Genomic DNA, 25,675 nt, shown 5'->3' on the forward strand with positions numbered 1-25,675 from the left:
TGTGTTAATAAGGGATGATTGATCATTTCTCAAGTGGGCCAGGCCAAGAGCCAATATTCTGCCAGCACCGTTTCTGCGGACGGTTTCAGTAAAAAAAAACAGCTATCTGTCTTTCCACAGCATGGTTTGGCAAGGTCTTGCAGTCTCTGTCTAGACACACCATCAAGTTCACTTACATTTACACAATATGTAACAGGGATCATGGGGAGATTCCACAGCACAAGCATGCCTTAAATACAGATTATCCCCAACTTCAAGAATCACAGAGGATTTTTTATATGTATAGTCAGATTTTTGTTATATTCATATGACGAATTTGCATCCTATTGGTCACTTTTGTTCAGTTCTATGAACTAAAATGGGGTGGCACACAATAGCTTATCTCTCTGGAAAGCAGGGAGTATTGGAGAATTTTGAAATGACTCTGGGTAAGCGGCACACACTGATGTCATCAGAGGGCAATGATTGGTTAATACAAATGTTGTTCCAGGAAGAATGCCACAGCATACCTAAACATTGTTGCTGACCATGTGCATCTCTTTATGACCACAGTCTACCCTTGTTCCAGTGGATACTTCCAGCAGATTGATGCACCATGTCACACAGCACACATCATCTCAAGCTGGTCCCTCAGACATGACAGTCATTTCAGTTTATTCCAATGGCCTGCACAGTCCCCCAGATCTTAATCCAATAGAACACCTTTGGGGTGAGGTGGAACAGGAAGTTCACAGCATTAATGTGTGGCTGAAAAATCTGCAGGAACTGTGTAATGCTTTCAAGTCAGCGATGGGCCAAATTCCCTAAGGAATGTTTCCAGCACCTTGTTGAATCCATGCTACAAAGAATTCAGGCTGTTCTGCAGGCAAAAGGGGGTTCAACCCAGTGGATGTACCTAATAAAGTGTCTGGTGAGTGTATTAAGCATGCTTCTAGTAGTGCTGAATTTTGCTGACAAAAGTGCCTTTTCTTAAGTCTCAGAAGCCCTTGGTTCATCTAACGGTTCATTTGACAAGACTGGAAATTTATGGTGTTGTTTTGGATGTGGTGGGCAGATTGATGCTCGTTCACTCTGCTCCTGGCCGGGACTTGGGCCCTCTGTGTTAATTTTCACAGCACACTACGAAATTTTGGACTTTTGAAAAAAATGAACTCTGACTCTTTGCCTTCTTTCCTGCCTAAGAGTCAAGGTGTGTGATGGGGCGGGGGGTGGGGGGGGGGGGTTCAGGCACAGGACAGATGTGCCAGCAATACAACTGACAAATATTTTGTGGAAACCATATCACGTGCACATGGAAGCACATGCCACAGCCTGATTATGTGAGATATGGATCTGCCGAAGAAAACAGTACTGAACACTGGCACATGGGAGAATATGGGGAATGACAAGACAGCGTGCTACCATAGTGACTCAAGTTTCATGGTGTATAATATAAGCATGTGAAGTGTTAATTCTTGAAGACCACCACGATAAATATAAAAACTGTTGAAAAAAAAGACAGAATTTTACTCCTACTTCCTTATGGCTTTTCATGAATTAAACTCTTGTGCAATTTAACTAACGATAAGAGAGCATGCATATGTAAGCTGTATTTTGTTACTTAAGAGGTCGATGCCCCTTTTTCTGATGCTGGAAAAGTAATGCAGAGTTATTTTATTGTTGCTCTATTAATGTTATTGCAGTTGGTAGAAAATGCCGCAATAACGGAAAGAGTTGTGAGTGTCAGGGTTTTTACGGGTTGGACCCAAGCGCAGAGTATAAAGGAGACTCAAAGGTAAATGAAACAAAGACTTTACTATTACAAAAAAAACAAACTGGAACAAACAAAAGGCCACGAGGGGCAATAACAAATGAAAACTCAAAAATACAAGCATAGAAACTCAAAAAGTCAAAACACTGGGAACACATAACGAGGGCACACAAGCAGACGGAACACAGACAAATGGAACACAAGCAGGCGGAACACATAGGCAGAAACACAAACGAAATGCAAGCAGGACAAAAAGTGGACAGATACATATGTCAGGAACAAACACAAGGAACCAGCACCGGAGTCAAGCGGACAAAAAACTTATCAAACAATCAAACCAGAAAAGGGGGGGATAACAAGACACAGGTGGGAACAATGATAGAATAATTGAAAGCAATAATACAATTAACAGGGGAACGAGCAGGACACAAAACAGAAGTGCCGCCATCTGGCGGCCCAACAAGGAAAAACAGAGACAGAAACACAGAACCATGACAGTGAGTTTGATCCCGGGGATGATATGTACTGAAAAATATTATACTATATGCATTCACACGTACGTCACAATGGATAAAAGTGTAAATTTAATCAATATCTTTATTCATTTAATCATTTTCCAATAAAATGAAAATATACTGGCATAATGAACAGGGAGAAATCTAACATACGGTAAATAAAACAAAAAATAAATTATTCATCATCTTTACGTATAAATATTTTTCTTATGTTAATCACATTTCTAAATGAATTTGCTTTCATCAGATGGTAAAAAACAAAAACAAAAACAAAAAACACCCATTCAAACTCCATCGTTGCTGTCTTTATTTTACCAGAAGGTGGCGATAGTACTAGTATATATTTTAAAAGAGTAAATAAAATCCGCACAACATCAAATTATTACCGTTTTTTAAAATTAATTACTGTTGTTTGAATCATTTGTTTTTGCGTTTTGCTCTTCAGTGCCTCTATCTGCACTTTAGAGCTGCACGTTTTTGTATTAGCGTTTTTCTTTTTGTATTTGTGTTTTGCACTTCAGAGCCACCGTACTTTTGTCTTTCGGGTTTCCGGTTTTTATTCGCAAAGTTTCCCTGCTAAAATAAAAGGTTGCTTCTGCGATCATGATTTAGACACGGAAAATACAGAACTGCTTATCGATATGGAATCAGCTCAAATGGAAAACGATTGTTTGCGTGTTTTAGAGCAAGCTCATATAGAGTTTAATAACAACAACTTTAATAAGGCCGAGGATTTATATACAGAGTTCATCACATCTTGTCAAACAAGGTAGACAACATTAGTTAGGTAGTTGCTTCATGGCTAGCTAAGTTTGCACGCAAGTTAGTTTTTACTAGCTTAGCCCACTGGACATCGACTATGCTAGCCTGACACAATTGTGCAATTTTGTGGCTTTTAACTGTCGAAATCACAATAACGTTGTGGTGTTCTATTCTAGAAAATGTGACGCACATGACCTTGCTATCGCCTTTAACAACCGTGGGCAAATCAAGTACAAGAGGGTTGATTTCTACGAAGCAATGGAGGACTACACTCTCGCTATTCAGGCGAATAGCCGCTTCGAAGTCCCGTTCTACAATAGAGGCCTTATACGTTACAGGCTAGGTAATGACATTTTGGGTAGTTATAAAAGAACTTTAAAATTTTCCTTACATCAACAACAAGTTTGTTACACTCGCTCGCTAATTAGATATACGTAAAGCAACATTTTTTTTAAACTGCCAGGATGGGATGCATGTTTCCAGTACTGTATGAAGTTATGAGTAGGCTAGGTTCAACGAACTGTATGCGGTTAATTGGGTAGGCTGCTACTTTGAATGTTGCCATGCAAGCGGCTATATTGGCCTAGAAGGTTTTCACTAGATACTGCATCCATGTAAACATTCCAGGTGCGTATAGCAAGATGACTAAATTATCGTAAGGACTTCACTGCCTAAATAAGAATATTTCATGAATATAGCGTTTTCTAATTGTCGTTTAAAATATTGTTCGTGCTTTAGAAACCACAATCTGTGTTAGAACTTTAAACTTTAAATAGTGGTTACTAATCCATGTTATGTAAAATCTACCGTGCCGTAAGTTTTCACCTTGCATGCACACCTTATTCAACAGCAAGAGATCTCAATGAGCTTCTATAGTATGGTCAAGTGTGCCAGATTAGAGCTGAAATGAAAATCTGCAGGATGGTATATCTCCAGGAACAGGGTTGGGAATGACTGTTTAAGAAGTAGACCAGCTACGTTAGAAATCTTTACAAGAACTGAACTAAAACAAGATCAAATGGAGATCCCCACCTATACCTGTAGGTGATGCTGTTGATCTGTTGGCCAATATGACCCAATAAAATTACATTTTCCTCGCAGAAATGTATTGTTATCGGTCCCGATTCTTCTTCTCTGCATCCACACTTAACGTTATCTGCCTATTGTGGTTTGATTAATCTATTGCTGGTTTTAAATTATCACCTTGTTTTAAATGTTCACCTGGCAGTTGTTGAAACAACTTTTTTCCAAATAAATTTTGTGTCTCTTCAACCTTTTTATCTAAAAACTCCAATAACATAAATTAGCTTTTTGGTTAGTAAATAGCCTGAACAATTTTATTACTATTGAAACTTAATTGGAAGAAGCCTACGTATGGCCCAAAATGGGTTAAATAAACCTAACATTTTGTATATTATTGGTTCCTAAACTCGGTCCTGCCCCCTCCTCACCCCGGTTTATGCTGGTTTTGATTCCAACCACAATTGCGATCCCAGAATTTTGACAAGTAGTTAATTTTTCTTAATTAGGTACTTTTCATGTTTAGAGGGATTATTTATCCTCTCAAGCCACATTGTCAAAAATAGCTTTGCATGCCATGAAGACTAAAATTTGCATGTTCATATTGTGCTCATTATGCTATGTTGCAAGAAAGAAGTAAATTATTTTATCTGATCAAATTAAAGATTAAAGTGAATCAGTAATTGGGGAAAGTGTGGACACCTGGCCACTAAAACTAACCATCTGTACGATAACAAAGAATTCAAAGGCAAAGCAAATGATAATGAGGCAAACCTGCATTGTATTATTATGTTTGAGGAAAAAAATTAAAAAGAAATTAAACACATGTTCAGCAACATAATTGCTGGTCTATTGATTAACCTCAGCCATTCATTTGATCAAAAACATTGGTTACCTTTTATGTAATTGTTTGCAATATAGTGCAATAAGCACAAAATGAGCATAGGAATTTTATTTTACATGGCATGCATAGCTATTTCTGACATAATGTGGTTTAAGAGGGTAAATAATTCCTCTAAACATGAAAAGCACCTAAGTAAGATAAATGAAAAGGTTGTTCAAATTCAGGGATTGCAATTGTGCAACCGAGTTTGGGAACCACTGGTTCATATTAACACCAATAACATATTTAACAGAATACTTACCCTAATGCAAATAACCTATTCGATGTAAAAAAACAAAAACAAAACCAGGTTAAAATCTAGTATATGGCTGGGCCTAACACATGCGATCCGGTTGACCAATGGTGTAACTTCATAACTCGGCCGACCAATGGTGTAACTTCATCACTCAGTCACAGACATTTGCTGTTGCGGTCCAGCCAAAAAAGAGTCAGTTTCCACTTAGGCTAACTGCTGAATAGATATGATCAAAAAGCTACTGTAGCATATGCAGTGTGGTCCCCAGGATAAAGATGAGCAAATGTTGACACTCAAAAAATGGAACATTAGATAGTCAACTCAAAATCAAACTAAAAATTGATTGATGAGCTTTTCCATTACCCATGTGTTTTTTTCAAAAGGAACACTTTTTAAAACAGTGAAATAAGTTGGAACAAACTGGAATATGTGTTTGTTACATTCACAGGATTCTTCCAAGAAGCAGAGGAAGACTTCCGGAAGACCCTGGATCTGAATCCTGCTTTTGAAGATGCAAAACTCAGTTTAAAGCAGACCAAAATTGACAGAGAACATAGGATAAGCAGAGGGTATTGAAGTGAAAGATATTAGCCATGTGTTGGGGTACATGCTGAACAAGTGAACACTTTCAGAAATGCGTGCTTCATCAACATAGTGCAAAAAAAATGCTTTAAAACAAAGGAAATTATCAGAAATTAGTTTAATTTTATTTCCTAGGTGGCCGATCTGTCGGAAGCACCAGTCCTTGGTTGTGACATGCCATAGGGTCGCGATAATGCAGCCAGTCTTGCCGTCTGGGGTGCGAGTGCCTAGCAAGATAATAATAACTGCTGGCGAATAGAGCATCATTGTAAGCGCATGAAATGATAATTACCATGCTTGGTGCCAGTATGCTGTTTGGAGACAGAAGGTGAAAACTGGTAATAGGCATTACCCAGGGAAGGATGATCCAATTTGGCAGGATTTCCTCTCTATCTTTGGGCAAACACACTTCATTTGGACAGCTGTGTCCCCCTTGTCAACTTGCACCAGCAGTGCAGGAAAGACTCTACTCCAGCACAATGGGCACACAGCTTAGCTGTTGGAATGCAGTGAACTTCCATGGTATAAAAGTACCACTCTGCACTCTCTGACAGTGATGAAGTTAAAGTGATGGGACAGATCTACAGATACAATTGAACATTACACTTTCTAGGAATAAAAGAAATATACATCTTACTTTCTCACATTCATTCTTTTGTATAGGCATACAACATACAGCTCAGGGAAAAAAATAAGACCACCCCATGTTTAAAAAAAATTGATTTCCTGCAAATATTGATGGTTGAACCCTTTCTAATCAAAGACATTTTATTTATGGGTATAAAATGTAGTTTCCTTTATTCAGCATATAACACAATGTGTAGTATTTTGACCAGTTGTCACTCAGAACATTTGCAGAAAATGACAATATTTGTATTTGGAATCAAAATCCTTTGTGGTCAATAGTTTAAGACAGGGGCCCTCAATCTTAATCGGAAAGGGCCAGTGTGGGTACAGACTTTTGTTCCAACCAAGCAGTAACACACCTGATTCTACTAATAAAGGTCCTGAGCATGTGGTTGATTAGCAGAATCAGGTGTGTAATTGCTTGGTTGGAATGAAAGTCTACACCCACACTGGCCCTTTCTGGATAAGTTTGAGGACCCTCTGGTTTAAGAATATCAAAACTTAGATTTTACACACAAGCCATAAACTGAAAAATCTGATGTGATCTCATTTTTTTCTAGAGATGTATGGTGATTATGGTGACCTGGCTGCATGTTATAGCTAGGCTGTACACAAATAAATCTTGGTTCAAGACCTTTGCTGAACATTTATGAGTCATTCCTTCCTAGGACCTAGTGGCAGTTGGTGTACTGAAAGTTGGTGGGGCAGAAATAATCACCTTAAACTGACTGGTCTCAACCTGTTTGCAGTCATTTTCCCTGATTATCAATACAGAAATTAATTCTCTAAATACAACATTTGTGGATACATGTAGACTTCCTTCTTCACACTCAGTACTCAAGTGTACTTGGCGATTAAAATGGATTTTCTAAATTGGAATTTTAAATGAGCATAGACATTCTTGTGCTTTACAAAATTAACATGCTGTCTGCACACACTTAAAACAATTTAGATTCGTCTAAACTGAATTTATCATTCAGCCTCCTTAACATGAAGTTGTGTTACGTGCCAGTTGATCAGTGAAATTGACATGCTTGTTAAAAGGAAGACAGCTTGAGACCAATAATCAGTTTTAAGGAAAGTTTCCCACCCCAATTTTCAGCTCACCAACTGCTGCTGTCTGGGACAAATAAAAAAATTTGCTTGTAATTGTTATAAGTTGTTAAAATGTGGTAGCCACTTTATTAGAAAGTAAAATTAGGGTAGTAAGGTCAGTAAGGGGTGACAGCTCAGGAGGTAAGAGCGGTTGTCTGGCAGCCCTGGGCATGTCCCTGAGCAAGACACCTAACCCCAAACTGCTCCCAATGAGCCGATTGGTACCTTGCATGGCAGCCTTTCACCGTTGGTGTTTGACTGTGTGTGTGTGTGTGTGTGTGTGTGTGGTGTTGTGGTGGTGGGTGTGGTGTGTGTGTGTGTGTGTGTGGTGTGTGTGTGGGTGTGTGTGTGTGTGTGGTGGTGTGTGTGTGTGTGTGAGAATGAGAGGCATCAATTGTAAAGCGCTTTGGATAAAAGCAGTCCATTTACCATCAATAGCATGCAACAGATTTGTAGTAATTTAGAAGAGGGATAGGATAGTCCCATTTTTGCAGTTCACCGCTGTAGAAATGGAGTCAAAGGACTTGGCCTCTTCAGCAGTGATATGGGTTGCCGAGTTGATTTTGGGAAACCAATAGACAACACATCTTAGAATTGGTGCAAAGTTTCTGGAAAATGTAGCGGAAAGTGCCTTGCAGCTTCATACTTGAAGCCTGAAAAATAACCAGCTTCAGTGATCAAACAACTTTGCACTGATGGAAAGCTACTATCTTTTGCTGCTAACTATTCTGGAGAACCAGTTTTTGAAAGGGAAGCACAAAAGGCAGGAGCTGCCTTATTTGAAGTCAGTACCACACAAATTCCACCATTTAAATGTTAGGTGGGGTGGGATAAATTTCTCCTGGAGTTGAATATTATAGTAAGGCATGCCATTCCACCCCCTAAAAGAAACAAGTCATTATAGTTTAAGATTTTATTTGGATTGCATACACAAGTCTGCAAGAACTGGCACATCAACCTAAGTTGGTACTTTTCAGAAAACAATGGGTTTCTAGATGAGGACAATTGGACCAGATGACACCTGTTCCATATGGGTATTCTCTGTGCTCCTGCGAACTGTTGGCAAGAAAATAATGCAGTCAGCCCTCCTTTTTAGGACAAACAAATTGCCTGGGGGGGGGGGGGGGGGCAGATTGTCAGCCAGAATATTCACAGACAGTCACTTCCAAACAAATGGTCAATCTGCTATACCTCGCTTTGATGCTGTACTCATGTTTTGATTGTTCATACACGCTCTGCTGCAGAGGCTGTCTGTGGGGCTGTTGACATCACAGATCACAACATCACAGTGGACAAAGATCTAGGAAAGAAATTACATAAGGGTTTTTGCCCATTGTGACCAGAGTGACCACAGATTAACTAATGGATTAAAGTTTACACAAATATTCCAGAGGCAAAGCTAGTGAGAATTACCTGTCCTTTTAGAGCTACACCATCCAATGTAAATGAAAACATCTTGACCTCAAAGCGTTTGAAGTGGCTACGGAAATGTACTCTGGCATCGGCTGAGACCCCGTGGAAAATGGTATGGTAAGGGTCAGCAAGATTCTCACAGCTAGTTGAGAGAAGCAAAGCATGAATGTTAAAATGTTCACATTTCAAAAGCTGAGCCACAATCAGTCAACTCACCCATCCACTATAATGTCCCACTTAGGAACGGAGGTCCTTTCCTCTTCAGTAGTGGCCCAACAGTTCTCCAAGAACAGTTCCACCTGTGGGTCTGTGGTTCGCATCAGCTCCACCTCAAAATACAGAGGCTCTCGCAAGTACTTCACAACTGGGTAGTGTTCATCCAAGTAGAAGACACTATATGATGAATCTGGGGAAGAAAAATAAGTTGGAGGCCAAGAGGATAACCCAACCTAATTTCAGGCTTGACCTACCCAGGGCAAGCTGCATTCCGACCATAAACACGCCCAGCGCTGCATGCACAACAGGTTCAGGGTTTGGCATGGTGCTAAAGGGCAGTGTGTAGGTGGCATTGATCCCATAGTAACAGGAAACCGTGATCCTTAAGCGAAGAACAGACAGACAGTCAGAGGACTAGGGGATAAGAGAAGAAAATCCACAACTTGAATGACACCAGTCCTTACAGATACTGGTCAGCAGCAGTGGTGACCTTCTGACTTCCCAAGGACACTTCATTTTCATAAATCATGTAGTTGTTGATAAACTACAAGACAAAGTTAGGAGCATTTACCCTTCCAAGCAATAACAGAATCTACCAGAACATCAACACAACCAGTACCTTTCTGGTAGTTCCACAAGAGTTCAAACTAAATGAGAAGAAAGCAAAAATGTGGTCACTGTAGGCAGGTTTACACCGGGAATCTCGTAGAGTCAGCTGAGACAAGATCAGGTCTGGTACGGATTCCACTTTCACAGCCAGGGCCGTCATTGTTCCATTTGAGAAGCATTCTGCAAAAGCAAACCATGTGAAGACCGAATTCTCATAGCCCTTGTGCCACCAACAGAGAATTTTGAACAGAATACAAACCAATCATTGTCATGGGGAAGCTGCAAGACAGGGAGAAATCATTGAGATTCCAGCCATGAACAGGATTCTTCAGGACCACATTCAACCTACTTCTGAGTAAAGATGCCCAAACCATCTGAGAAGAAAGGAGAGGGTGTTACAACAGTAGTCATGCACCATGATACAAGGGTTTAAAAGCGCAAGACCACATACCTCAAACACAGCATCCTGAGCCAAAAAATGGACAGCAATACTGAAGTGGGTGTCATTGTGTATATATCCGTACTCTTCTGCAATGTCAGGTGAAAGTTCCCTCTGGCCCACCACAGTCACAAAATTGTGGCCCTGGCTTCCATATTCCACAGTGACATAGAAGTACTCCAGATCACAGGTGCCAATCACAGTGGGCAAAACTAGAAATATAAATCAGGGGCAAGTGACAGGAGGCCAACACATTACATTTAGCAGATGTACGTCGCTCTGGATAAGAGCGACGTACAACACAGAAGAGCAAATTATATACCCTTTTCAAAATTCACATACCGACATCCTGTAGGCTGGCTTTGAGCATTCCTGGGTGAGAGAAGGGGCCATTTTCCGGCAGGGTGACAAAACCAAAAGTCACAGGCAAAATGTAGTCCGTGACATCCACAGCGGTGTTCTAAAGAGCAGACACCGGTTATTGCCAACGGCAATTTATGCTACTCAAATGCCTTTTTCCAAACTGAATGCAGCCATTGGTTTTAACGACAATTTCAATGTGCACTGGTTACTTTGTAAGGTTTCAGATGGGCCTCAAAACAGAATTAAAGCCAAAGGTGCACTCACCTCTTTGTGGACAACAGGATCGGAAAAAGGCACTTGCAGAAAGTATCCCTTTAAGCCAGTGGGCAATATGTGCTCCTGTACGTTGAATCCTTGCACATTAGCCTCAGCAATAGACATCACACCAGTTGTAAAGGTGATATTGACCAACTCTACATCAGATAGGAAGCTCCCCACAAAGAAGTCAAACACTCTTTTCTCAGGGACAGTATCTGTGGGCAGAAAGATGCAAATTAAACCGAAATGCAGCTTCCCCTTCAAAATGTCTGGGGTGTTGTACAGACAGAGCAAAGCTAAAATGCTTTCTGAAACTGCAAATGGGGCCATTCTGCATTTATATGAAACAAGGAAGGAAAAATGGGGCCTGCAGTGAACTTTACATAAAGGTGCATGTCAAAATGCAATACTCACTGTCCTGGATAAAAGGTGGTCTGGCCATAGGTGGGGTGATGATGGGATATAGAACTTTGTATCTTGTGTCATCATACATGGCATCCTCCTTCCATAGCACTTCCAGCATGGGCTCAACATTATAAGTGATGTAGTATTGGTAATCCAATGCTCGACTCTACACACACAAAAAAGGGCTTCAAGGTTTGCATTCAAGTGATCGAGAAGGCCAGACGTAAATGGAAAGTGAGACTTCCAGACCAACCTTGTAATAGCCATCAACTGACCCCACTGGAATTTCAACAATGAAGTAAGAATCAGTCATAGTCAGTTTGTAGTTCCTAGCTGCCATTATAGAAGCATCCAGCCTTTTGCCTTGGATTCCCATGTGGTACTCAATAATATGGACATAATCACTGGAAAGCAGTGGAGAGATTCGCAAGGGCAGACGCCAGGTAATCATTTCTTCTGTGAAGGTGACACCACCTAGAAAAAAAAATAAAACAATAAGTCGGCATTGTTCCAAGTGGACCACTGCTCTAAGTAGCTTTATAAAGAATCAGGGTCAAACGTGATCTCACCAGTAGGGCAAGCAGCAGCAGAATATAGCTGCTTCATCATCCATTTGCGCTTCAAGTATGTAGAGGCCTTAATTAGTTGCATGGGAACTCCAGACACCTGTTTGAATCATTCAAGAACCACACTGAAAGGCAGACTTGAGATGCATTCAAGACAGGTTTCAGGAAGTACATGACGTTTGTGCCGAGTACAGAAACGGCTTTAGAAAAAAAATTGAGTCTAAAATATAGCCTCAAAGCTAGTGAAGTGAACACAGGCTTGCAATCTGGCAGATGTAAGGGGGGGAGGGGGAGAAGAGTAGTAACTCACATCCACTGTAGTGCTCTCAGGTGTATTAAAAGGGCTCCGCAGAAGTGCTCGTGTGGAGGAAATAGACAGGCCATAACCTTTATCGTGGGCCTCCTCTGTGGTCATTGCCTTAGCCTCTCCTGTGTGAAACTGTACTTTCCACAGCTTAAGCGGAGAGCGGTTCTGTTGCAATTGGGTCACATGTCACAGTTACCATCAGTCTCGCATAGTTACAGAAGAAAGGTAACCATCTGTCACACATCACAATTAGTGAAAAATATTTACCTCATCTCCATCATCAAACCCCTCATACTCAGGAAGTTCTTTCTCAAATTCTTCAACATTAGGGATGCGTCTCCTAACAGAAACCTAAAAGGGGAGGGGCAGCAATGTGTAAACAATTACTAATCTCACTGAACTTCAGATATAAATTGCTTGACACCAGTTAAACCAGCTGACAAAATGAACATGAATGGTTTGCCTTCTGAGCAAAACAAAATTAATCTAGAACTTGACGAGGGAGCCAAGCACACATGCCAAAACTGTGCATGCTGGACCATGGAACAAAACATCTAAACCTGAAAGAAAATAAAGTAGGAGCCCCCTCCGTCCCTCACTCCCCTACACCCACACCCACCTCCATATAATTGTGGTTGCAAATGATCTCACGAGAGGCCCATGCACTGTACGGACAGGTTTTGGAAACGGTGTGCATGACAGCGTCAGATTTAGGGCTTCCAGATAGTCTCAATCGGATGGTCAGATCAAAGATCTGATCATCATCCTGACAAAAGGTAAAAACATTTCATAATGAAGGAGAATCATGGAGAACAAAGCCTTATGGTCCTCTGAACCATGGAGAATACAATGGAACAAAGTCCTTACAGCGCCCTCAACGAAGCAATTCTGGATTGAAGCAAAGAGCATGGTATTGCCCCAAGGGTCAGATCTCCTACGGAATCCACATTGTGAAGCCACTCTCTCGGTTATGGGAACGAAGGTAGAACCATCTGCAAACAGAGAGAAGTTAAAGAACCGGCACACATAGCCTACGTTTAATAAAGAACCCAGTCTACAAACCAGCAGCGTCAATCTCCAACTGATGTTCCCAGAGCAGAGATCCATCCAAGGAAAGCCCCACCAGGTTACCGAGGCACTCCACTTCGAGTCCATCTTAAAACACATTTCGCATTGGTTTGGTAATTTTCTAAACGATTAAGCAGAAACTAGAAAAACGCTCGAATTCCTTACGAGGAACGGAGTGCTTTTCGGCTTGTATCCAAAGACCCATCAGCAGGAACCATAGAGTCCTGACGGGTAAATTATATTAGTGAAACACCGTATTAAAATTAAATTAGCTAAAACAAGATTCACATTCTTACCGAAGTCCAAGAAACCGTCCCATTACAAATTTAAAATGTAATCAAAATGGAAATCACTGGTACTGAGTAAAATGAAACCCGCCAAATAACCAGGGGGAAAAAAAAGCCCCCTTCCAAACACCTATTAACAGCTCTCTTACGATGGCGGAGATTAATACAATACATTCCCACCCTGAGCTGATTTATTTAGAGAGAAAAATGGAGTTCAGGTGATTATTGTTGCAGTCTAATTGGCAATAGAGATTCTCTCTTTATAACTGGCTGTGTAATTGTGAGGCGAAGTGTTACTGTGTTAGGAGCCGGTTTCTTACAAGTAACCGGTTCTTGTTTGGGGGGTAGCCTATAGGCTACTTTGGCAAAATAGGTGAATTCACGTTCAGAAGACACACCAGAAATGAGACGGAAACAGCCGTTTGCATCGCTGTAGATGGATGTTTACAGCGATCTTTTACAGATCTAAAATTTGTATAAGCAGGCCTACGCGCCTTTATTTATACCTGCACACCGTGTAAAAATGGGCACCAGGCCATTTAAATGACTGGATGCGCAATTATCTTCGCTGAACCACCACACACCAGTGAGTTTGCGAATGTCCACCTAGTTCTGTGCAGGTCAAACTATAGCCTATTATTTCTGGCTACGGTACACAGTAGGCTATTTGTAATTCATGTGGTACAACTTGTAGATAGTCGTGTACGCTAAGTCTCCTATGTAAAGGAACTAGATTTGCAATCAATTCGTAATAGGCTACACTGGATGAGTGCAGATAACCAGGATTGTTCGGGCTATTATAATACCACAATTTGTAACACTTTTGGCATTTCAGCTGAGATTAGTGCTTTTATTGTGTCTTATTAATGTTGTAGCCTACAGATCCCATTTTAAAACTGAGAATGACCTGACCTACGTTTCCGGCGAAACCGTGTAGCCTAGATTTGAATTAATTATTTTAAAGCTGTTTGAAGAAACTGTAATTAATTGGTAACCGAATTGGCCATAGGCCAGACCAAAGACGAAATACGTTTTCTGATAACTTTGAAGAGGCCTAGCCTATAGCTATCTTAAATTACTTCTCGATATTGAAAGGATATTGCATGTAGCCTACTCTCTTTGACATGGCTAATGGGATATGGATGCTGTTTTGTGGGCAATATTTGTGTTTCAGAAAATTGATAATATCAAGTTTAATCTTAAAGGAAAGTTCTGTTTTATAGTGCATGTTTCTGTCAATTAGCATATTAAAATAAATTACAAAAGACAATCCATTATTACTGCCATCCTGCAAGCTTCTTGGATCAACAGAATGATTCCTCTCTTAAAAAAATAAAAATGTTTATAAAATGCTTTCAGAAAGTGTTTTGCAACCCTCCCGACTATCCAAACGGGAGGGTTTGCACATAAGCCAATAAACATGCACTACTCAATGCCAGTGAATGACAGTTTGCGGGAATTGTCAGACCGGTTGCCTACACGGGACGCCGGAACATCCTAAAGTCAAAACTAGGAGCAAGCAAAGAACACACTGAGCCCGAGAGTTGTATTCAGCAAGTTTGCATGGGAAGATCCAACATATTCGGGAGTGTTTTAGCGGAAGGGGGGATCTAATATGATCAGGTAGGCTTTTAATAATTGCGTACACACACATTACGCCCCACTGCTTGTATAAGGAACTTCCGTTGCATTTCTTTGATTGTAGTATTTAGTCGGAATGCTATGTATAAGCGCTAGCTGCCAACTTAATTAAAACGGTGCCTTGAAAAAAGCACCGTTGCCTATATTTTCTTACTGTCCGAAAGTCGAGTGCGTATGAAAATGCATACGACCGAATCCCCTAATTTTGTATCACGTTGACACTTTAGTCCATTTTGCTTGACACGTATTTGAGTTGCCCTGGCTACAATGTTTCTTATTTTATTATTATTATTATTATTATTATTATTATTATTATTATTATTGTTATTATTGTTTTTGCGTTTGAGCGCGCAGGCTGTAATGTGTAATGCTCAACAGTTGTTGACTGATTGCTAGCACTGAATGCGTCTAGGGTTAAGGAGCGCGTTATATTATATAGTTTCCGCCCATTAAACGAAGGCAAAATGTATTATTTCTTGTATTACCATGGTGTGGACAGAATGTCCCATAGTTCTAGCACTTCTAAGAGACTTATATACTTTATATATTTATTGCTCTGTATTTGCGTACTATCTAACAGGCTACAACTAGCTGTAGTCTATATTTGTATCGGTCGTATTGCAGGTGAATAGGCGCTTTAAAAATTTTCAGGCGCATTGGCTAAATTAGTCCGTCCGATAGATGTTGGAACAAAGTGTATTCTGTCTTAAAGCCCAATAGCTTAGTTATGGAGAGTAGAAGTTCTCTTTCTCCGAAGTGGTGTAATACAATCCTTGCTTTAAACATAATGAAGGGCAGTGACAATAATGCTCTGCGGAGCCTATACTCAAAAACCTTTTTTACGTATTAGCTAATGTATAATGTATCCAACTACAAGATACAAAGTTAAATGCAAAATTATTGGAACATTGGTGCAAAGTTTCTTGTTTTGCCTCTGTACTCCAGCACTTTGAAATTTGAAATAAAGCAATCAATATGAAGATAAAGTGCACACTGACAGCTTTAATTTGAGGGCATTTGCATTCATATTGGGTGATCCATGTGGGAATTACAGCCATTTTAATACATAGCCCCCATATTAGGGGAGCAAAAGTAATTGGACAAATGAAAATAAACTGAAATGAAGTTGTCATATTTAGTACTTGGTTGCTAATCCTTTGTTTCATTTCAAATCTAATGTGCTGGAGTGTGTCACTGTCCCAAAACTTTTGCAATTAACTTGGTATATTATGTGTATGCTAGCTTGCCATTTCAGTTATGTCCATTTTCTTTGGTTTATGAGACACAACTCAAGGGATCAAAAAAAAAGAAAGAAAGAAAGGAATTATATACAATTTCAGCAGCATGATAATGTCTCAAGGTTGATGGTGAATTGTGGTCTGCCATACTGTGCCATGCAATTCCTGGAATGTCAATGCCGTTCTTCAGTGTTTTCCTTGCGTCGTTTATTTATTTATGTCTAGGACAAATTGCCACTTCTTGTGGGTTACCGGTTCGATCCCCTGCTTTGGGTGTGTCTCCAAGTGTCCCTGAGCAAGACACCTAACCCCTAATTGCTCCCAATGAACTGATTGGTACCTTGCATGGCAGCCTTTCACCGTTGGTGTGTGTGTGTGAATGGGTATCAATTGTAAAGCTGTTTGGATAAAAGCTCTATATAAATGCAGTCCATTTACCATTTACCACTGTTGTGGTCTGAAGATGCATCTCTTCAGATTGTACCTGGACTAACTAGAACTAATCTGCAGGGCACATATCACTTGTATCCTTTTATCTTGTTCCTCTAGCACTTTCATGTTACGCTCGTATCTCTATCCAGCTCTTATATTGCACTTTTATCGTTATCTTGATGTTGTAGCTCATTGCCAGGCCTCCTAGTTTGATTTACCGTAACTTTCTGACCTAGCCTATGCTTACTGTGTGAACTGGATTTAATGTGTTCATGGCTATGGATGACTGTCACATAATGAGTATTCCAATGACTTTTGGGATGCACTTACTGTATTGTACGTTGCTTTGTGTACAAGCATCTACCAAATAAATGTAATGTATCAGGTGTGCTTGTAGTAGCAAGTGCATCACGATCACTTGTGAATTCAGCTAAAAAAAATGCCAGGTCATGCTGAACTTGGTAAGTCCACCTACAATGTTTTATGCTGAGGCCCATGAGTGGAGACTAGAGGGATTCAAGTAAAATTATATAAAGGTGCAGATCCACGACAAGAAATTTGGCTGAAGCTAACTTGAGGCAAGTATTTTCTCTGCAGCTATGATGCTAGCTAACAAACTGTTTCTGCTGCTGTGCCATATCAGTAGCATTGTCAGGATTCAGCAAAGATATGTAAGCAATGAAGAATCTTTGCATCCAAAACTTGGGACATCACTGAGGAGTCTCGTTTTCAAAACAGTGAATTATCAGGGAAATTCCAGTACATGATATTTCAGTTACAGCTGCAATAAATGAGTAAATGAGAGAATGCTACAATCTATGAGCTATGAATCCTTATATTAGTTGTACATTATTACTTAAAATATATTGATTAACTGTACCTTGTTTATATTGTAGGTGATAGAGCAACCTGAGCATTTCCTCAGCCACACCCCTCTACACCCTGTTGCATCAACACTGCAATGGTATATGGGCAGATCCTCCACAGACATGGGATTGAGGATGACCTTATCAACCTGAATGTCGGTGGTTTCAGGCAGAAGGTGTACTATGGCACCCTGTTGCGCTTTCCACAGACACGGTTGGGTCGCTTGCTCCACTGCCGGACTGAGGAGGCAATTTTGGAGCTGTGTGATGACTACTGTGCGGCTGAAAGGGAATACTACTTTGACAGGAACCCCACTGTCTTCCGCTGTGTGCTCAACTTCTACCGAACTGGTAGGATTCACTTAATGGAGGAGCTCTGTGTCTTCTCCTTCAGTCAGGAGATAGAGTACTGGGGGATAAAGGAGCTACACCTAGGATCCTGCTGTGGTAGCAGTTTTCAGGAACGCAAGGAATACCTGAAGGACCAAGACTGGGATCTGAGTGATGAGCAGCAGCTCAGTATGGACTCCTCGCTTGAGGAGCTCTCAGTCCTAGATAAAGACCTGGAGAGTTTTGAAGGCACCTGGTGCTCAGAAGTGAGGCGGCATGTCTGGCTGACGATGGAAGACCCTGGTTACTCACACTGCTCCAGGGCAGTCACTATTGCTTCACTAGGTGTGGTCCTTACCTCCATTGTGGCCATGTGCATTCATAGCATGCCTGAATTTCACAAGTTTGATGCCAGTGACCGCCATGTTGAGGACCCTGTGCTTGCTGTCCTTGAAATTGCTTGTGTTATCTGCTTCTCAGCAGAGTTCTCTGTTAGGCTTGCTGTGGCCCCACGCCCCAGAAAGTTTTTGGCAAGCCCCTTGAACATTATCGACTTTGTCTCCATCCTTCCATTTTACGCCACGCTTGCATTTGAGACTGTAGATGAGGAGAAGGAGGACCTGGAGAACGTGGGAAAGGTGGTGCAGATCCTGCGACTGATGCGGATATTCCGTATCCTCAAACTGGCCCGGCATTCAGCGGGGCTTCGTGCACTGGGCTCCACCATCAGACACAGCTACCATGAAGTGGGTCTGCTTGTTCTCTTCATGTCTGTTGGGATCTCTATTTTCTCTGTCCTCATTTACTTCATGGAGAAGGAGGATGAAGAGTCAAAGCTGCAGACTATCCCGGAGGGCTGGTGGTGGGCCACCATCAGTATGACAACGGTGGGCTACGGGGACACATGTCCTGTGACACTGGCGGGGAAAGTGGTCGCAACTGTCTGCATTATCTGTGGGTTACTGGTAGTAGCCTTGCCTATCACTATAATATTCAATAAGTTCTCCAAGTACTACCAGAGAAACAAGGCAATGGATGTGGATCTGTGTGAAAATGAAATGGAGTCTCCAGAACCAGAGACGTACATGCTGAAAAGATGCTTTCTTTCATAGAGGATGCTTACCCCAGGAGCAGTAAAGAAAAAGCAGATGCCGCTAGTATTCCAGATATGGAAACTGCCACTGAAGGTAGTACACATTAGCTCATAAGCTTTCAGGGTTAGGTGTGCCACATGAATGTCAACCTGGAACCTCCATCTGTTCTTCCTTTCCTGGACAAGAGTGTAACAGCAGTCAAGGCTAAGGTATTGCTCTATCTTAATTAATTGGTATCTTGTTTTCAACGGACACATAGCCATGGTCCATTGTAGCTATCAGGGTTCGAGTTATAATCTGAGCTTTGGGGGGGGTCTGTAAAGTAACTAATGTTAGGTGTAACGTGGTGAGGGTCTATGATGAAAGCTGACACGTAAAGTAGTTCAAATTCAATTGAGCTTTATTGAGGAACATTCAATACAGAAATCAGACATTCACTCAGTTCAATTCACAGTGGCGAACAGGGGAGAAGCCCCTCAAACTCCTCCTTTGTCTCTCCCATGGTGGCACACCACACAAACAACCAAAGACAACAAAACTCAAATCATACAACACAGACACGTTTGTACAAGACAGTAATCACACTATTTACAACATTTACAGGGCAACAGTCCCGCACGAACCCGAAGAAAGTGTCCCGTGCGCGGGGCATGCTGGGAGCTGCCGGTGGCATGGTAGCTAGTCTATACTACTTTCTATTCAATATATTATAAAGATAATATTGGCTGATATATGTAGTGGCTTCTTCTTCCAAATGGGTTCGAATGTTTGTGGCTCGCGCGCTCTCAACAGGAAAAGACATAGTTTGCGCAATACTCTACTGCGCACCATGGTGGCTTGGTGGTGAAGTGCAGCCATGCTGTCATTCAGGAGAGAATATGGTGCGTTTGGTTCTTTTGGAAAACATGTTTCTTTTAGCCTATTTATCTCGTTAACGTAAATAATTACATTGAAAAATGCATTATTCGTGATTAAAATAATGGTTGTTGGGTATGTATTAGCGACCCCCACAGATGTATGATTTTACTGCTTTCATGGGAGCTCCGCTCCCACATAACTCGAACCCTGGTAGCTATGAGTTAGCTTCCAGAAGACAATTTAAAAAGATGGTTCACATTAGGCTAGGGACAACATTCCACCAACCTGAAATAGATTTTGACAAATGAAAAATAAAATGAAAATATTTTTTACCCCAAAAGTATATGCATATTACTGAACATTGCTTTGTGGATATAAATGGCTTCCTGGACTGGAATTATAACAGTGCAAGTGCCTTGTGAATTGCTGTGGTTTCACTCATGTTTCTTGTCAAGATAAGATTTTTAAAATGAGCTGCTGATAATGAACCACTTAGTGAATGCAAATGATTAAATATTTATATGTTGCACTTCAAAGCAAATGTATATGCATTACATGGTCTACAGGAAATTGGTAGGTTTTGAAATAAAATACTGTGATACAGAAAATGGCAGACTTAATTTATGACCTATCATTGCAATGCCTCAATAACCGTCCCCTCAGAAATAAATGAATCTTAGAAATTAATGAGTGCACGCTTGATGCCAGGCTTGAGAACATTGTGAAATATTGATAATACTCAATAAAGAATAGTTAAATATTGATATATGCTCAATAAAATATGGTCCACAAATATTATGATGTTTCTTAATATTATTCAATTAACATATTTACCCATTGTGTGTTTATACATACGTGCATGCATCCATGCACACACACATACATGCATGCATAAATGCATACAATGAGATCCATAATGTTTGGGTCAAAGAAATTTTTTATTGATTTGGTTTTGTACTCCACAATTTTTTGATTTGTAATAAATCAGTTAACGTGGGCAAGTGTGGATTCTCAGCTTTTATTTAATTAATTTTTATACATTTTGGTCTAACCATGTAAAAATTACAGCAGCCCACCCCCCCCAACCCCCATTTCAGGACACCAAAATGTTTGGGACATATTAATGTTATGTTTAATGCTGTATGCCATGACTGCTTGTGGCATTTGTCAACAGTCATCCAACAGTGACCCAGCATGTAGCACTCAGACCTCAGTGCCCTAACCATTACTCCTCACTGTAGTTAAACCGCCTATCAAGAGGTTTGGACGACATCACTGTTCTAGTACCATGAGCTAGAGTCCTTCAAAGTGCAAGCAGCACAATGCTGCCAGTGCTTAGGGGTAACTCCACACCTCAGTGACATGCACGTGACCATTCATATATTGGCCAGCGGTCTGTGAGAATTTTCAAAGAAACTGAATGGAGTACAGCTAAGAAGGGGTTTCTTGTGGAGCTGCACCGTTGTTGGTTTCTGAGGTGTAAGGTTTGAGCCCCCAGCAAGGAGTTACTGTTATTTTATCACCTTGGAGGAAATTCGACACAAGAGCTGAAATGCTACGAGGAATCTGACTCCTCTGAGATACATTACATTTTGTCACAGTTCGGCCAGAAAATAGCTTTGTAGGGCTCTACGGTGCTCCCATTCTAGAAGCATTTGCTCCTGAAAATTGATGTACGCTCACTGGAAAACAAAATTTAAGAGTGCATCTGCTAATTGGAATGATTAGTGTGCTCCTAAATTTTTCAACTTGGGACCACATGTGCTCCTTGGAAAAGAATGTTGGCACAGAGCTTTCTGCCTGCCTTGCCATCATGATAATCTTTTCACGGTATCAGTCTTTGAGGCATTATTCCACCAGCATGTAGCAGCACTCATAGTGCTCAAATGGAACTTTTCCCCTGTTCTCTTGCCCTGTAGATATTATTTAAACTGCAGTAGACAGACAAAATGGAGGTCATAAACTGATGATAATGATATTTTTAGTAATATCAAAAATCTCCTGGTACTATACTTGTGAAGCACAAATGATAGTGGAATAATCTTGCAAGAATGAAATCACATAGAATATGTGATTGTCATATGAACTAGTAATGTGAAGAACCAGAGTTTTGTATAATTCAATTGATAATCACTAATTTCTCACTTATTTTCTCAACTATGAGTTCATGCACAACAGAATAAGAATATATGAGGAATATACCATATAATGCCAACTGGGTTGTTTTTTTTTAAATGTTATGCATTTGTGAGATGCAAAGAGTTGCTGCCAACATCAGTGATGCAAGGACATCATTAGGCTGTTCAATAAATGCCACTGGGTGATGGCTGGTGGATTTTATGGAGGAATCCAAACAGAAAATTCACTTGGTGACTATTGCAGGTTTATGTTCCACCAGGTAAGGCACAGAGATAATGGACTGGGTGGCTATTTGTTCACAGGCAGTGCAAATTCTGTCAGCACATTGGATAATCACCTATAGCTCTCGTCGGCCTGGCTGCCTGCAACTCGTCTTCAAATCACTCAGCTGACACTCCTCATCAAGTATTTATGGAGAACTACTATACATGTGGTTAATGACCATGTCCATTTGATATGTACATTTGTTGATTCATGAAGCAGTTCGCAGGCAATACATGTAGTTATATGAGCCAGCTTTGAAAGTGCAGCGATTGTTTTATTACACAATGCTGCCTCAGACACCTTGGGGATAATTTCCAGGTTATAAATGCAACTCAAGTCATTACATTTTTTAATGTATTATTATTATTATTATTCCCTAAAATTGAATGGGCAGCAAAAAGCAAAGAAACAAAAACAAAACGTAAATCATAGAGCATGAAACTTGGCAAGTACGATCCTACTACTATTCAGGTTATTGCAACAACGCCTAGTAGCCAGACTGTAATGCTACCATTTATGTTTTGACCCATTACTCCTGAAGCATGTGATCTACAATCAAAATTCTTGATTCCATTTCCCATAGCCCATGCTGAACAAAATGTATATTCTCAGTTGAATATACCCCATATTAGATTTTCCGCCATTTTAAATCTTTTTGCAGTCTGACCTCAATAATAATTTAAAAAAAAGTTGCCTTTCCCAAACAATATGGCCGCCACACATGAATCAATTGTTGTGGGTATGGCCATTTTTACTGTACTAATTTTTACAATAACTTGTGAACAGTATGTTCGATCCTTACCAAATTTCGTGCAGAAGTGTACATTGTTGTACACCACCTATTGGCAAAAAGTGGTATTTGGTGTCTTTCTGCCAATAGGTGCCACTATAAGAGCCAAATAAGTTTAAATGCCTGTGATTCTTCAACTAGTTGTCCAGTTAGGGCGAAAATGTGTATCCTGCATCTCTATGAATGACCCCACCAGTGGTTCCATTGAGCAAAATATATCTTTACAAAACATGGCTGCCATCAACCAATCAAATATCAGCAACCATTTGACAGCCTTATTAATTTGGGATCAGTTACCCTTTAAGGGGTGCTATAGCAAATATGCAGGTTTTCAAAGAGCATATTTTTGGCTATGGTTGATGAAAAATCCTATAACTTACATCGGTAGACCCTACTGCTTCAGGTGAAGAAATTTGCCTCAAGAAACAACACCAGCAACCATTTAGATTTTCCACCATTTTTGACAAAACCTACTTTTGCAAACTAGTCCTAGGTCATTAAGCTGGGTGTCACCAAATTGAAAGGCTTGAATTAATCTGTAGAGTCTCAAATTGGATAATTATCGTTTTGAAAAGAAACTTTCAAAACAATATGGTTGCCATGTGTACATCAACAGTTGAGGACATGCCCATTTTTACTAGATTAGCTGTAACTTGTGAATATAAATAATGGATTAGATTAATATACTGTGTATATATAGGGTGGGTTTCAGCTCTACAAAAGTGCAAAATATTGCAGGACAGTCATTCTGTCTTCTTGTTAAGCTACTCCAGTGTAGGTTTGACCTTGTGCTTTTGGTCAGTGTCCTACTGAAAGGTGCATTTTCATCTCTGTTTTATTGTCTTCGAGACTGCAGTATATTTTCCTCTTGGATTTGCCTCTAAATTGTTCAATTTATTTCCCTCCCAATCCTGAGAGGGTTCCCATTCCCTGCTGGTGAAAACATTCCCATAATATAATGCTACTACCACCATGATTGACAATATGGATGGTGATGCCTGGCTAATGCACTGCATGTGTTAGGATTATGGAAGATGTGATACTGCATTTGGACTAAAATTCAATTGATTTATTGATTAGATCATGTTCATAGAGGTGGAAAGTCCAGGGGTCAGAAAGTAAAAGTCCTACCATGTGTTTCTTCCACCCATGAGCCAGCTGATTTCACTCATTAGTTCCTCCTCCTGGCTGTAGAGTTATGCTAATTAGCAAATCCAGGTGATTGGAACAAAATACAGAGGAGGACCTTTACTTTTTGAACCTGGATTTCCACCTCTGCAAATGGGCGTTCTTTATTATTTAGGGAGGCACTACGGGTAAATAGGGAAAAAAATAATAATTTTCCCCAAATTATATTTTATATTTTGAATATGGACACAAATGCTAAATTGTTTTGTATTATGACTTTATTTTTAAAGGAACATATGCAAATTATCTCATGAATATGCACATTTTCAAAATGGTTAAAACACTTTTTTCTCATTCTTCTGTTTCAATGTGATAAATAACTAAATAGCTGGTCATTTAATGAGGGTTTTTTCTCCAATTTCCCACATAAAATACCCCATTAAACAGATGTATAATTATTTATTATCGTGTGTTATTTCAAGAATGTGGAGAAGCATGTATTGATGAGATGTATTAATTTCTATGAAAACATTATTAAAAGAGGAACAAAATGTGACTACCAGGGGTGCTTTTTCAAGGATTTGTAACTACTGTGCCACACAGCAACCTCAGAAAAAATTGCATCATGATTTTGTGCACAGGATGAATTTCATTGTTAAATGCCATAATGAACAAACCATAGCAATGCATTAAGATGTTCAGACTCTGGATGTATACTAGGGCAAGTGTAATGTTAAAAGTTTGCATACACTATGTGAGAGCTCAGCTGAATTATGTCCTGCCCGAGCTGTAATTATCAGTTTATTGATCAGTGTTGCAACAACAACAGTCTCTATGGGAATAAAATCAATAATATGTCCACCCACATTGATGGGCAGGACTGGGGGAATAAATTCAGACGGCATATGCATGCATTGGAGATGTGCAAAGTATTTAGAAAATTACCATACATATGTGGACTGCAAGAATGTTGAAGTCATGCTAAAATTGTGAATTGTAGAGGGAGAGAGAGAATGAATCAAGTAGCAAGTTGTGCATTGACATCAAAGTACACTCAAATTATTCAACATTCTTCTGTTTTCATCAGGAGTGGAATGACTCTTTAATCTGGAGAGCATGGCACTTTTTACTGTCTGCATCTGTACCACTTGAAGATTGGATCATCTATCAAACTGACACTGAGATTGTACAGAGATTGCACTTACCCTTGTGATGCAGGAAACTAAGAAATACAGTTGTAACTGAAGGGGAGGCACCACAGGATGATTTGGGCTGGATAGATCAATTTTAGGATATTATTATATTTAGCTTCTACAACTACTGTTGTTTCAAGAAATATCAGAAACAATGAAACAACTTTAATTACCGTAGTTAATTTTTGTTATTATACCAGCTGCATCAAGTATAACCAGCTTTGATGGCAATTTTCTCTCATTTTAAAAATTTGTAATGGTTCATGAGATAATAATGAAAT

At 40.0% G+C, this 25,675-nt stretch overlaps 3 protein-coding genes across 4 annotated transcripts; 2 read left to right on the top strand and 1 right to left on the bottom strand.

Moving 5' to 3' along the window:
* The first annotated feature begins 2,820 nt into the window (after positions 1 to 2,820).
* Positions 2,821 to 5,946, top strand: ttc32 (tetratricopeptide repeat domain 32). Its single transcript, XM_064339710.1, has 3 exons — positions 2,821 to 3,034; positions 3,204 to 3,370; positions 5,635 to 5,946. Exons 1-3 carry the CDS (start codon positions 2,907 to 2,909, stop codon positions 5,760 to 5,762), a joined length of 423 nt encoding a protein of 140 aa, XP_064195780.1. The 5' UTR covers positions 2,821 to 2,906; the 3' UTR covers positions 5,763 to 5,946.
* Positions 5,947 to 8,388: 2,442 nt separating this feature from the next.
* Positions 8,389 to 13,592, bottom strand: zpax1 (zona pellucida protein AX 1). Its single transcript, XM_064339711.1, has 21 exons — positions 13,431 to 13,592; positions 13,300 to 13,358; positions 13,129 to 13,221; positions 12,934 to 13,058; positions 12,686 to 12,832; positions 12,334 to 12,417; positions 12,070 to 12,231; positions 11,763 to 11,859; positions 11,447 to 11,667; positions 11,203 to 11,359; positions 10,795 to 11,003; positions 10,510 to 10,627; positions 10,180 to 10,379; positions 9,988 to 10,102; positions 9,739 to 9,908; positions 9,584 to 9,663; positions 9,374 to 9,501; positions 9,120 to 9,309; positions 8,904 to 9,045; positions 8,682 to 8,790; positions 8,389 to 8,546 (listed from the first exon to the last, which is right to left on the bottom strand). Exons 1-21 carry the CDS (start codon positions 13,451 to 13,453, stop codon positions 8,482 to 8,484), a joined length of 2,694 nt encoding a protein of 897 aa, XP_064195781.1. The 5' UTR covers positions 13,454 to 13,592; the 3' UTR covers positions 8,389 to 8,481.
* A 207-nt stretch (positions 13,593 to 13,799) lies between these two features.
* On the top strand, positions 13,800 to 19,252 carry LOC135257208 (potassium voltage-gated channel subfamily S member 3-like). Of its 2 annotated transcripts, none has more exons than XM_064339712.1 (2): positions 13,800 to 15,044; positions 17,629 to 19,252. In XM_064339712.1, exon 2 carries the CDS (start codon positions 17,694 to 17,696, stop codon positions 19,038 to 19,040), a length of 1,347 nt encoding a protein of 448 aa, XP_064195782.1. In that variant the 5' UTR covers positions 13,800 to 15,044; positions 17,629 to 17,693; the 3' UTR covers positions 19,041 to 19,252. The 2 variants fall into 2 exon arrangements, with proteins under 2 accessions (XP_064195782.1, XP_064195783.1); XM_064339713.1 differs by having other exon boundaries at positions 13,800 to 14,007.
* The last annotated feature ends 6,423 nt before the right edge of the window (positions 19,253 to 25,675 follow it).

The sequence above is a fragment of the Anguilla rostrata genome, chromosome 6 (genome assembly GCF_018555375.3).
Source record: "Anguilla rostrata isolate EN2019 chromosome 6, ASM1855537v3, whole genome shotgun sequence".
NCBI classification, from domain to species: domain Eukaryota; kingdom Metazoa; phylum Chordata; class Actinopteri; order Anguilliformes; family Anguillidae; genus Anguilla; species Anguilla rostrata.

Excerpts from the sequence above, each read along its gene's own strand:
- ttc32 (XM_064339710.1), top strand. The coding sequence starts at position 2,907 with ATGGAATCAGCTCAAATGGAAAACGATTGTTTGCGTGTTTTAGAGCAA. Across the intron at positions 3,035-3,203 it reads ATCACATCTTGTCAAACAAG|AAAATGTGACGCACATGACC; the intron begins GTAGACAACATT and ends GTTCTATTCTAG. Across the intron at positions 3,371-5,634 it reads CCTTATACGTTACAGGCTAG|GATTCTTCCAAGAAGCAGAG; the intron begins GTAATGACATTT and ends TTACATTCACAG.
- zpax1 (XM_064339711.1), bottom strand. The coding sequence starts at position 13,453 with ATGGGACGGTTTCTTGGACTTCG. Across the intron at positions 12,833-12,933 it reads ATTGCTTCGTTGAGGGCGCT|GATGATGATCAGATCTTTGA; the intron begins GTAAGGACTTTG and ends ACCTTTTGTCAG. Across the intron at positions 10,628-10,794 it reads ATCCTGTTGTCCACAAAGAG|AACACCGCTGTGGATGTCAC; the intron begins GTGAGTGCACCT and ends TCTGCTCTTTAG.
- LOC135257208 (XM_064339712.1), top strand. The coding sequence starts at position 17,694 with ATGGTATATGGGCAGATCCTCCACAGACATGGGATTGAGGATGACCTT.